Source organism: Emys orbicularis, chromosome 21, assembly GCF_028017835.1.
Source record: "Emys orbicularis isolate rEmyOrb1 chromosome 21, rEmyOrb1.hap1, whole genome shotgun sequence".
Lineage (NCBI taxonomy): Eukaryota > Metazoa > Chordata > Testudines > Emydidae > Emys > Emys orbicularis.
Window position 1 is genome coordinate 1,477,303 of NC_088703.1, and position 12,516 is coordinate 1,489,818.

The 12,516-nt window shown below is 54.6% G+C and overlaps 1 protein-coding gene across 1 annotated transcript in view; it reads right to left on the bottom strand.

Annotated features, from left to right (window-relative positions):
* Window positions 1-939: 939 nt before the first annotated feature.
* Window positions 940-12,516, bottom strand: part of LOC135893283 (uncharacterized) — a 28,661-nt gene continuing 17,084 nt past the window's right edge. The window contains 7 exon segments of the mRNA XM_065421082.1: window positions 940-1,121; window positions 5,357-5,365; window positions 5,958-6,117; window positions 7,822-8,009; window positions 8,400-8,541; window positions 8,701-8,877; window positions 11,306-11,466. Of these exon segments, the coding sequence (XP_065277154.1) occupies window positions 940-1,121; window positions 5,357-5,365; window positions 5,958-6,117; window positions 7,822-8,009; window positions 8,400-8,541; window positions 8,701-8,877; window positions 11,306-11,466 (1,019 nt within the window).

The window sequence follows — 12,516 nt, forward strand, 5'->3', positions numbered from 1 at the left end:
TGTTGGAAATTGGGCTCATGAGGATACAGACACCTTCATGGCTCTCCTCACGAGTGATCTCCACCCCATACGAATGCACAGGCCTGGGTGGTGCTCCCTGACCATCTAGCTGTGTGAAAAGGTTTCTATTTAAAAGGGGAGCGCTCACCACCACCACCCTTGTGCAAATGGGAAACCCAAGTCCCCCTCTAGCCCCGAATGGCCGTTTCACACAGCCAGAGGGACCCTATTGGCTCCGTCTTCCATCGGGTCCCGTTCACAACATGGTAAACGGTTGGGTCTTTCACCCCCCATCCCCTGTTGCCCAGCGGTCCAGCCAAGTGGCGAAGGGGAGAGTTGGGTGCAGGGTGGGGGGACTCCAGGAAACGAGCCGAGGGTCAGTGGAACCAGAGGAACAGAAGCCAAATGCCAGCGCCGGCGGGGGTCAGCCGCAGTCGTAAGCCAGGGATCAGGAGCGGAGAGACAGAAGCCAAGTGCTGGAACCGACGGCTCTCCCAGAGTCGTAAGCCAGAGGGTGGAGCCGGGGGTTGAAGCCAGAAGTCTGAAGGAGGGAGCAGAAGGTGCAGCAGAGGCTGGAGCAAGGGCTGGAGGAGGGACGGGAACAAGGACTGGAGGAGGGACGGGAACAAGGGCTGGAGGAGGGACGGGAACAAGGGCAAGCGCAGCTGCGGGCCTGGCATGCGTTGGGCAGCCACTGATCTGCTGCAGGGGGCCAGGCTTATAAGCCGAACTGCTAAACCAGCAGCCAGTCAGCGGCGGTGGCCACTCAAAATGTTCATGCTGTGTAGCGGGGCTCGTGGGTCGCTGAGCAGCGCGGTAAGCCAGGGAGCAGGCCAGCAGCTGTCCCCGGCTGCTCTGGTCCCTGACATCCCCAGATTTCGCCCTTCCCCTCCCTCCCCAAGGCTGCCCCCAGAAATCCCGTCTGGCTCCGCGGGGCTGCTAGCGCGGGACCAGGCACATCTCGTAGCTGCGGGGCACGGTGGCGAACCCGACCAGCTTCGGGGAGATGTCGATGTCTTTGGGCTCCACGGGGGAGCGGAAGCGGAAGTTCTGCAGGATGCTGGTGAGGAAGAGGAAGAGTTCCATGCGCGCCAGCATCTCCCCGAAACAATACCTTTTCCCTAGGAGAGAGGACAAAGGAGGCGTCATGGCCCGGCCGGAGCAGGGTGCCAGGGGCAGGTGAGACTCTGGGAGGGGGTCTCACCCCTTGTTCAAACAATGCCGCAGTCTGGAGCAGTGGCGGCAGGGCTGGCCTTACCATGAGGCGAACGGAGGTGGCCGCCTCAGGGGCCAGACTGGGGGTGGGGGGGGCTCCACTAGGACCCAGAGTGTAGAAAATTGTGTCTGCTGCTGGTGCATATGTAGTCTCTCTGCACAGAGATGCACAGAGATGGTGGAGTGCTGTGCTGGAGGAAGGAGGACACAAGAGACATCACAGGCAGGCAGGAGAAAAGGTGAGAGGGAGTAACAGAAAGCAGCAGGAGCTGCAGGGAGAGAGAGAGGAGGAGCCTCTTATGTACCTCTCTAGCACCTCCAGGAGCCTGGACTGATTAACACCAGCTTCTCAGGGAGCTTCCTGGTTCCTGCTGCTTCCCTGAACCCCCTTGAGGAGAACAGGCAGTCAGCTGAAGCAGTAGGAGCCAGTTAGGCCCTTAAGACACTGATATCTTCCCTCACTCAGGCCCTGCTATCAGCCTGGTTATTTGTCCCTTTCAATTGAGTGTTGAGAGCCACTCTAGCTGGCACAGAACAGCAGTCATGAGTGAAAGAAGAAAACGCCCCTCTGGGGCAGCATTCAGAAAAAGAAAGCAAGCAAAGGAAGCTTTTCTACCTAAGCAGGAAGGAGCTCTCCTGAGATACATAGACACAAATGTTCACGGTGAGCCTTCCGGCCCCAGTGAGGATGTGAGTGGTGAGGAGATGCCTGATCTTCCAGGTAGTCAGAGTGCAGGTGATCTGGTTGCTACTGCAGCATCCATATCTCCATCTCAAATGGATGTAACCAGGCACATTCCTGAAGAAAAGTGTAGATCAGAGAAGACTGTGGTGGAAGCGCAAGAAACAGCTGCTGCTGAGTTTAGTTCCTTAAATCTAGATGATCCAGGACTGTGGACCCACTTGAGCAGTAGCCTGAGGGACTTCCTTGTACTGCATGGGCCACAGCAAGTGAAAAACTTCATGTTCCCCAAAGACAATGAAAATAGAAGTTTCCATCCAACACATTACTGGTGTGAAATCCCCAATGGTGACAAAGTGGAGAGGCCATGGCTTATGTACTCAAAAACCCAGAATGCTTCATACTGTTTTTGTTGCAAACTCTTCCAGTCTAATGTTCCAGCCACACTGGGTTCTACAGGAACAAAGGACTGGAAAAATCTGGCTCGAAATCTGGCATGCCATGAGAAGGCAGCAGATCACCAGAGAGCATTCCATAGGTGGAAAGAGCTTGAGATGAGACTAAGGTTAAAGGCCACCATAGATGATCAGCATCAAGAGAAGATTGCATCAGAGTCTCTTTACTGGCAAAATGTTCTGAAAAGGCTCATTGCCATTGTGAGAATGCTTGCTACCCAAAACCTAGCTCTGCGTGGCACCTCTGATCAGCTCTATGTGCCAAACTATGGAAACTTCCTTAAAATTGTGGAGCTGATGGCTGAGTTTGATGCTGTACTCCAGGAGCATCTAAGAAGAGTCACCACCCAAGAAATGTCCACACACCACTACCTTGGAAAAACAATTCAAAATGAGATCATACACTTACTGGCAACAAAAGTCAAACAGGAGATTGTGGCAGATCTGAAGTCAGCAAGATATTACTCTGTTATTCTGGACTGCACATCTGACATCAGCCATATGGAACAAATGACTTTAATGGTGTGTTTTGTAACAACAACAGAACCTAGTGAAAATGTCGCTGCAATGGTGACTGTCAGAGAGCATTTTCTAGAATTTACTGACATTGATGATACTATAGGAGCTGGTATGACAAATGTGCTTCTTAAAAAGCTGGAAGATACGGGAATTGCGATAGCTGACATGAGAGGTCAGGGCTACGATAATGGTGCCAACCTGAGAGGAAAGAACAGAGAAGTGCAGACACGGATCCGAGAGTTAAACCCTCGAGCTTTTTTTGCCCCATGCAGTTCTCATTCATTGAACTTGGTGGTCAGTGATGCAGCATCAGCTTCTAGTGCGGCTGCTGAATTGTTTAATGTAATTCAAAACATCTATGTATTTTTCTCGGCATCAACTCATTGATGGCAAATTTTGAAGCAACATCTGGGAACATCCTCTCTGACACTGAAACCACTGAGTGCCACATGATGGGAAAGTCGAGGGGAGGCGATAAAGCCTATCAAACACCAAATTGGGAAGATAGATGTTGCCATTATGGAGGATAATGCTATGACAGGAACTGTTCGTGGGAGAACAGTGGCAGAGGGAAATGGAATCACCAGGAACATACATAACTTCAAATTTCTGTGTGGCTTAGTGTTGTGGCATGACATACTGTTTGAAATAAATGTTGTAAGCAAGAGACTCCCAAGTGTTGACCTTGATATATCTGGAGCAATGGAACAACTGGACAAAGCAAAGTCATACCTACAGTCTTACCAGTCAGATGAGGGATTTCAAAACATTCTGAAGAGTGAACAGAAGTCGGCAGAGGAACGTCACACTGAAGCTATTTTCCCACCCATTCAAGAATACAAGAGTCAGCAAAGAAGAAGACATTTTGATTACAAGGCACGGGATAATCCCATAAGAGACCCCAAACAACAATTCAAAGTTGAATTCTCTAACCAGGTGCTAGATTGTACAATACAGTCAGTTGAAGAACGTTTCATGCAGCTCAAGGAACACAGCAGTATATTTGGGATGTTGTATGATATTCCACAACTCTTCATTATACCTGAAGAAGACCTACACCAGCAATGCAGGGCACTAGAGACAGTGTTGACACATGATGACATGCGCGATATTGATGCGAGTGATTTAGGTGATGAACTGAAAGCCCTTTCAAGATGCATTTCAGCAGGATCAACTCCAAAGGCTGTTCTGGAATATATGTGCACAAATAAGATGACCACCCGCTTTCCAAATGCTTTTGTTGCTCTGCGCATACTTCTAACCCTTCCTGTAACAGTTGCCAGTGGAGAACGCAGCTTCTCCAAGCTGAAGTTAATAAAAACACATCTACGCTCCACACTGACACAGGAGAGGCTGGTCGGCCTTGCAACCATCTCAATAGAGCATGAGCTGGCCCAGACTGTGGACCTTCAGGAAGCAGTTCAAATCTTTGCAGCCAAGAAGGCCCGGAAAGCACCACTTTGCTTATTCAAACAGATAAAAATGCCAGTGTTTACTATGCAGACAAGACAAGTTACATTTGCTGTTCAGGCGTTTGAAAGTGAAGTGTTACTTAACATTTTTGAGCAAGGCATTTTAAGTTGTTAGTTCTCCTTTCTTGGGGTAGGTAGCAGAGCAGTACCATGAGAGGAGTAGAACAGGAAGAAGGCAGAATTGAGACCTTTCAAAGTTTTGGCCCAAGCGAGGGGGCATGGGGGTGTCATTTGAGCTCCCCACCGCAGGTGCCAAAATGTTGTGGGCCGGCCCTGGGCGATTGCTGGGGAAATTGGGCACTGTTCGTATGAAGGTCTGAAGAGGGGGCAGCCACATGACACTGCTGTGCTGGGAGGGGTTAACGGTCAATCTCTGACCTGATGGGCACTCTAAGCCAGTGGCTTTCAACCTTTTTTCACTGGCAGACCCCTAAACATTTTCAAATGGAGGTGCAGATGCCTTTGGAAACATTAGACCTAGTCTGCGGCTCCCCAGGGGCCCACGGGCCACAGGTTGAAAACCACTGCCCGAAGCACTGCAGCTGGGAGAAAAACAGATTTATTGGGGGGGGAAAATGGTTTCTGGTCGAACTGCACATGAAATTGTTCGAGATTTTCGTCACATCGAATAGTTGAAAAACATTTAGTCTCGGGTCAAATGAAATGTTTTATACTGACAAACTCAACACCTGGGCTTTGATTTTGATCATTTTTCAACATTTTTTATTTTAAAAAAAGGGAAAGTGAAAGGAAATTATAAAACTTCAGGTTGTTTCCAACTGAAAAATGGAAACGTTTGGTTTAGGACAGGTTGCAACGTTTTGACTTTTTCAGAATTTTGGCTTGTTTTTTTCCTGACACAAACAATTTGGCGACATCGATGTGAATTTGCGACGTGGTCGCGTCTTGCCGATAAAGGGGCCAGTGAAGAATTACCCCCTCGGCTCGGTTTAACGATACTGAGCTGGGATGGACGGCGAGGACCCAGGACAGAGAAATAACACGCGCGGGACCCAGACTCTCTGGCCAGAAGGGCCCATTGGGATCATCGAGTCTGACCTCTGCCCCCCGCACACCATTCAGTTTCACCCAGTTCCGCAGTGAGCCGAGCAACTTGTGTCTATGGGACATTTGTGTTCTCTTGAGTGACCAGTTCTGTGGCACACAGCTGATAATTACCCCAGGTGTGTCCGTCGGCCTCACCCGAGGTCAGGGTACCTTTGTGCTAGGCGCTGGACAGACCCACGGGGAGAGACGGTCCCTGCCCCAAAGAGCTCACAAGGCCCCGATTCCCCACAGGGCTTCAGCGCACACCTACCCCGGAGTGTGTGTGAACAGCCCCCTTGACCACAATGGAGTGACACTGATTTACACCGGCTGGAGATCTGGCCCCATTGACTCCAGTGGAGTGACACTGATTTACACCGGCTAAGGATCTGGCCCCATTGGTGTGACACTGATTTACACCGGCTGAGGATCTGGCCCCATTGGTGTGACACTGATTTACACCGGCTGAGGATCTGGCCCCACAATTATCTGTACGCAGGGTGAGGTCTAGCAGCGGGCGGCTGGGCCAGGCCCAGATCTCGCTGCTTGGGACACTCGGAACCGAGCTCTGCGGGGGATTCGTACCTATTGAGAAGGGCACGAAGGCGTCGCTCTTCTTAAACTGGCCGTTCCCATCCAAGAAATGGCTGGGGTCGAAGGTGTCGGGGCTGCTGAACTGCGTGGGGTCATACAGCACGGATCCCAGCATCGGGTACACCTCCGTCCCCTGGGGGAAGAGAAGGCAACAAACAGCAATGATTAAACGCAGATAACCCACAGTGCGGATGTTGGGGAACAATTCAGGGTCATTCTAACCACGGGAGGAATTTGCAGCAAAAGCAAATATTAAATTGCAGGAGCCTGGTCAGGCCACAATCCGACGTTCACGTCTCGGCACGTGTCTCCCAACGCCCTCTGCTCTAGCTACTGCCCTCTGCTCCTCCCGGAGCTGGGAAGGGAACCCAGGAGTCCGGACTCCTCCTTCTCATCACGGAACCATGCTGCCCCTGCGGATTAACACTGAGATTGCGAGCTCTATGGGGCGGCGTCTTTTGTGTGTGTTTGTACAGCACCGAGCGCGGTGGGGTCCTGGTCCGTGACTGCGGCTCCTCGGTACGATGGGAATACAAAATACAACTAATAATAATACTGGGCCAGGTCCTCAGCGGCTGTGGCTTTGTTGATGTACACCAGCAGCGGCGCTGGCCCATACACCGTACCCAGCGTGAACCTCCTGGCTTTCCGTACCCACCGGGTGGGGTTTAAGATGGCACTAGAAGTCAGGCTAAGGGTATTTATCCACATGGATGAGTGTTATTATTAGGTGTATTACGGTACCCCCCAGAGGTCCCAGCTGTGATCAGGGCCCCGTCGTGCCAGGCGCTGCACAGACCTTGATGGAGATTGGGGGCCCCCATTGTGCCGGGTGTCGTGCAGAGTGAGTGATATTCCCTGTCCGAAAGAGTTTCTGGTGTAAATAGCAAAAGGGGGGGGGGATCATTAACACCACTTGTCAATGTGACACTTGGGGGAAACTGAGGCATGGGGCGGCGCCCAAGGTCACACAGTGAGCCAGAGCTTGGAATAAAAGCCAGGTCCTGTAAGTCCCTGCCCACTAGATCACACGACTTCCCAGAGGCAGGCTGTGATGGGGGTGTGCATTCCCCGCACTGGACGAGATAGGGTTAATCCCACGTTAAGTCCCGCCCCTCAGACCGTGCTGGGCATGCTCCAACTGCTGCCTCAGTATAAAAGGGAGCAGCCCAGCTGGTTCTAGGCTGACCACCGACGAGAAAGGATGCTTGGTGGAGGCTCCAGCCCAGGAGCCGCTTCAGCCCCAGACTGCAGGAGCCAGAGGCCCTGGGGCCCAGACCGGAGACCTGTTGCCTACGGCCGGGCGGCTGGAGTCGGAGTCCCAGCCAGCTGCCGGCGCCGAGGCGCTTGGAACCCCCGACGGTGAACGGCGCCCTGCGTCAGGACTCAGGGCAGGAAGTGGCCCAGGGAGGCGGGGTGAGCGGTATCTGCCACCCAAGGAAAGTCAGCTTGTGGCGGTAGGATCCCCGCTGACTGGGTGCTGACCACACCCACCAGTGACAGGGCCCTGGGCTGGGACCCGGTGGAGCAGGGAGGGCCCGGGCCCCCCTACCCCGGCTGCCCCAGGATGGTGACCCCTGACACAAGGGCAGCTATCTTGGCCCTGGCCACTGAGCCAGGCTCATTCCAGTCTAGGGTTGTCTGGCAGACTGCAATCGTGGTGGTCTCACGATCCGAAAAGAGGACGGGGTGCGCGTACCCCGCAACACAGGCGCAGACCCAGGTGTCCTGAGCTCCAGCCCTGTCTGCGGCACTGCGCCGGAATCCAGAGCAAGCGACAATGCTCAGCCCTACACAGCCATGGGGCGGGGCGGGGGATAGACGCCCCGGGGCCTACCTTGGGAATAGTGTATCCCCGGAACTGGGTGTCCCTGGTCACCCGGCGCGCCAGGCCCATGGGGATGACGTCACAGAACCTCTGGAACTCGTGGATGACGGCGTCGGTGTAGGGCATCCGGCTCCGGTCCTCCATGCTCGGGGCGCGGTTCCGCCCGATCACCCGGTCGATCTCCTCGTGGATCTTTTCTGCAGAGACGTCAGCACAGCTCAAAGGGGGGCCCTGTGCGAATCCAGATTGACCCCGGGGGAACCGAGATCAGGATCTGGCCCTGCCCCCACTGCCGTCAGGGGGTGGCTCTGGATTAGCCCCGGGGGAACCGAGATCAGGATCTGGCCCCTAGAATTGGAATCTGAAATAGCAACAGTGACCCGGCGTTCCCTGACCGTCGGCTTCCTTTGACTCACGATGGAGTGACACAGACAGGACACAAACTCGCTGCCGAGCTGTGACTGTCCGGCCCCATCCGGAGCTGGTGTAAAGGGAGGAACCGCCGCTGCCCTCAGCAGAACCCGGCTGATTTACACCAGCTGAGGATCCGGCCGTTTGTGTTTCCTTTGTCCTCCCTTTCCCGTTACCTTCGATCTCCGGGTATTTCAGCAGCAGCAGGAAGCCGTAGCGCAGGGTGGTGCTGACGGTCTCCGTCCCGGCGAAGAAGACGTTGAGCGCCGTCAGAACAATGTTCTTCAGGAAAAACTCAGAGGAAGGATTTTCCTTTTCCTTTAACAGAACAAGGAAAAAAATGCCAGGATGCTTGTGAGAACTCTGGGGATGTGGCTGAGCTCAGGATCCAGCCGTGACTCCATTGCTCTGCATCAATCGGGGTCCCCAACTGCCCCCCTTTCCCCCATCACCTTCCCGCAACCCCCCTGCCGGTACCTGCTGCATTTTGACCAGGAAGCAGTCGATGAAATCCCGAGGGGAGTTGGGGTCCAGGGTCTCCTGGTTCGCCTTCACCTTCCTCTCGATGAACTTCTCCAGCCCCACCAGCTGCTTGAACGCTGCGTGCTGGGGGCCGGGCAGGTAGCGCATGGTGCCCGAGAACATCTCGTAGAGCTGGGGGGCAGGGAGAGCAGAGAGCCCGCTGAACAGGGTGTGGGGTTGAGAGCCCCCATACACATCCTCTCCCTATGCCTCCATCCCCGGACTTCCCTTCTAGCTCTTTATCCCACATCCATCGCTGCAGAGCTCGTCACGCTCCCTGGGCTGTCTGGAGAGTCCCTAGTTAATCAGCTCTCCCGCCCCATCCCTGCAGCCTGGGCCGGGCAGGTCTCAGGGCCCTGGGCCTCACAGCCACAGGATCCCAGCAGCGGTCGCACCACCAGTGCCAAATCCACAGGTAAAACCACCTCGCTGCTCCTACTGGAGATTCCCCTGTTGATCCCTCCCAGGATCGCATTCGCTCTTTGGGCCCCAGCGTCGCGCTGGGAGCTCACGTCCAGCTGATTGTCCACCATGACCCCCAAATCTTTTTCAGAGTCACTGCTTCCCAAAGCAGAGCCCGCCATGGCATGACTACGGCGGACTGTCTTTGCTCCTGGATGGATCTCTTTACATTTAGCTGTACTAACATGAATGTTGTTTGCTTGTGCCCAGCTTATCAAGCGATCCGTGTCGCTCTGTACCAGTGAACTCCCCTCTTCATTATTTACTCCCAATTTATGTGTCATCTGCAAATGTTATCAGTGATGATTTGATGTTTTCTTCCAGGTCATTGATAAAAGTGTTAAACGGCATAGGGCCTTGAGAAACAGACCCACTCGACGATAACACCCCCTTTGCTATTACATTTTGAGATCTATCAGTTAGCCAGTTTTTAATCCATTTCATGTGGGCCGTGTTCATTTGATTGCTTTCTAGTTTTCTAATCAAAATGTCACGCAGTACCAAGTCAAACGCGTTATAGAGATCTGACTAGATTCCATCAGGACTATTAACTTCAACCACACTTGTCACCGCCTCAAAAAAAGATCCCAAGTTAGTTTGACAGGATCTTTTCTCCTACACCCACATTAATTTGCATTAATTACATTTCTCTCCTTGCATTCTTTATTAGTCGAGTCCCGAATCAGTCACTCGCCTGCGATCGATGTCAGACTCACAGGCGATAACTACCCGGATCATCCCATTTACCCATTAGCTCTTTGCCAGTCGTCTGGAACTTCCCCAGTTGAGTTCCCAACAGCTCCGTATTACAAGGGATGTCCCTTATTTCATGGTGTGTCCTGTACTCAGTCAGTCCGGGATGCTTTCTCTCCTGTATTTCAGCAGCAGGGGGCCAGTACTCCCGGGGGTATCTTTCCACTCCTTTTCAGACTTTGCGCACGGTCCTGTCTGCTTTCCCTGTGCAGGCTCTGTGTGCCGTAACGCTGCACTGAAGGGCCAGGGTCAGGAAGGGGGGCTGTCTGGTGGGGGGGGAGGGGTCAGTACTCCCCGGGGTGTAGCCTAGAGTTACCACCTTTGAACTGCAAAAAAACCCGGCACCCCCACCCACAAGGCAACTCTGCAATCGCCTTCCAACAGCCACTTCTAGCATCCAGAGAGAGCATGTCACGGGGGGGCAAGCAGGCGTTTGTTTTCTCAGCACGTTTTGCCAGCCAGTCTTTGCCAGGCTGTTCCGTTTCGCCAGCTGTCACTGAATGTGCAGTTTCTGATGCGAGCCCTTTTCCCCCCGGGGGTGTAGTAGGATCACTCGCACCATCGCCTTGACCTGCCGCTAGTCAATATGCCTCGCACGTCTCCTCCCTCTCTCGCACGCCCACACGGGGCACTGCGTGTGGGTGGGCAGACGGCTGCCGCTGTTTCGCCGGGTGTGATCTGTGATCGCTTTAACTGCGGACGTGGGAGAGCGGCAGCATCTTTAGCCGGGCACAGAAACGTTTAACAGTAGAGAGCCCGGTGTATTGGGAGATTAATGCAAATCTTTAGACCCATGTAAAAAAAAAAAAAAAAAAAAACCCCCAAACCAGTAGGTTAAATTATTTTTCTGGCAACTGGCAAATCCATAAAAACCCCAGCCAGGCTGGTAAAACACCAGCCAAGTGGTAACCCTGGTGCAGTCTGCCATCGTCCCCAGCAGCAAGAAACACTTCAGGCGAATGTAGGAGAGTCCTGCTCATTATGAATAATCTCGGGATGGGGCAAGGGGCGATGAAAGCAGCCCCTTATTTCGGAGATACAGTGTTTGCCAGCCTCGCTGGAAATGGCCCGGCGAGGGACTTAGCCGGCTCTTTTGAAACTTTCGCTGTGTGATCTGTCTGGTCAGACCCGGTGCAGTACAGAATTCCTCGGGGCTGGCTGCAGGACTGGGGGCATTAGGAAACTCATCTCGCCATGCCCGGGGTGTTTTCGTGCTGCAGCGTTTGCCTCTCAAACTCTTGTCCCCCAGAATCATGCTGTGCTTTTTCCTACGCCAGCTAACGCCCCCACTTGTGCTTTCTCTGGGACGTGGCCTGGGGCGCTCCCCCGCCCCCCCGCGGCATACCTGCCCCCAGGCCGTGGCGGTGAACTGGAAGCTGTCCATCATCATGGAGAGCAGGGAGATGAACTCTTTGTCCTCGTAGTCGAACCGGTCCCCGAAGACCACGGAGCTGATGATGTTGGACACCGTGCGGCTCAGGAAGTAGGTGGGGTCAAAGGGCAAACCTAGGGGGTACAACCAGTGTTGGGTGAGGCACAGGTGAGCCGGGGGGCTGTGCCTCAGACCGTCTAACCTCCATGGATCCCACAGCCCCCCCACAGTCGCTCCTGTCCTGATCCTGCAGCCGCTACCTGCCTTGTTCACACCCGGCTCAGCTCCGTGCCGAGGCAACGAAGAGGCCTGGGGGAGAACTGGCCCAGCCCCCGTGAGCGGCTCTGCTGCTGTCTGCCCCCATGGCCGCCGCGGTCCCTCCCCTCCCCGCCCCCCTGCGAGGCAGGGCAGGGCTATCCGACGGGGAACGGAGGCCCAGAGAGACTAAGCCCCAGTCAGACAGGCAATCTTCGGCGGAGCAGGGAACTGAGCCCACACCTCGAGTCCTGGGCTAGAACCCCACTCACTGGCCTTCGGTAGGGCCCCGCCCAGCTCCGCGACTCAGTTTCCCCATCGGCGCAGTGGACATTATGACACTGACCATCTTTGCAAAAGTCCACAGGTAAGAACCTCCGAGTGTAACTGATGTCGAGGTCAACAGAGCGAAGACAATTCGCACCAGCTGGGGGTCTGGCCCCATTGACCCCAATGGAGCTCTGGGCGGTTCGCACCAGCTGGGGGTCTGGCCCCATTGACCCCAATGGAGCTCTGGGCGGTTCACACCAGCTGGGGGTCTGGCCCCATTGACCCCAATGGAGCTCTGGGCGGTTCGCACCAGCTGGGGGTCTGGCCCCATTGACCCCAATGGAGCTCTGGGCGGTTCGCACCAGCTGGGGGTCTGTCCCCATTGACTGTAACGGAGCTCTGGGCGGTTCACACCAGCTGGGGATCTGGCCCCATTGACCCCAATGGAGCTCTGGGCGGTTCGCACCAGCTGGGGATCTGGCCCCATTGACCCCAATGGAGCTCTGGGCGGTTCGCACCAGCTGGGGGTCTGGCCCCATTGACCCCAATGGAGCTCTGGGCGGTTCGCACCAGCTGGGGGTCTGGCCCCATTGACCCCAATGGAGCTCTGGGCGGTTCCCACCAGCTGGGGGTCTGGCCCCATTGACCCCAATGGAGCT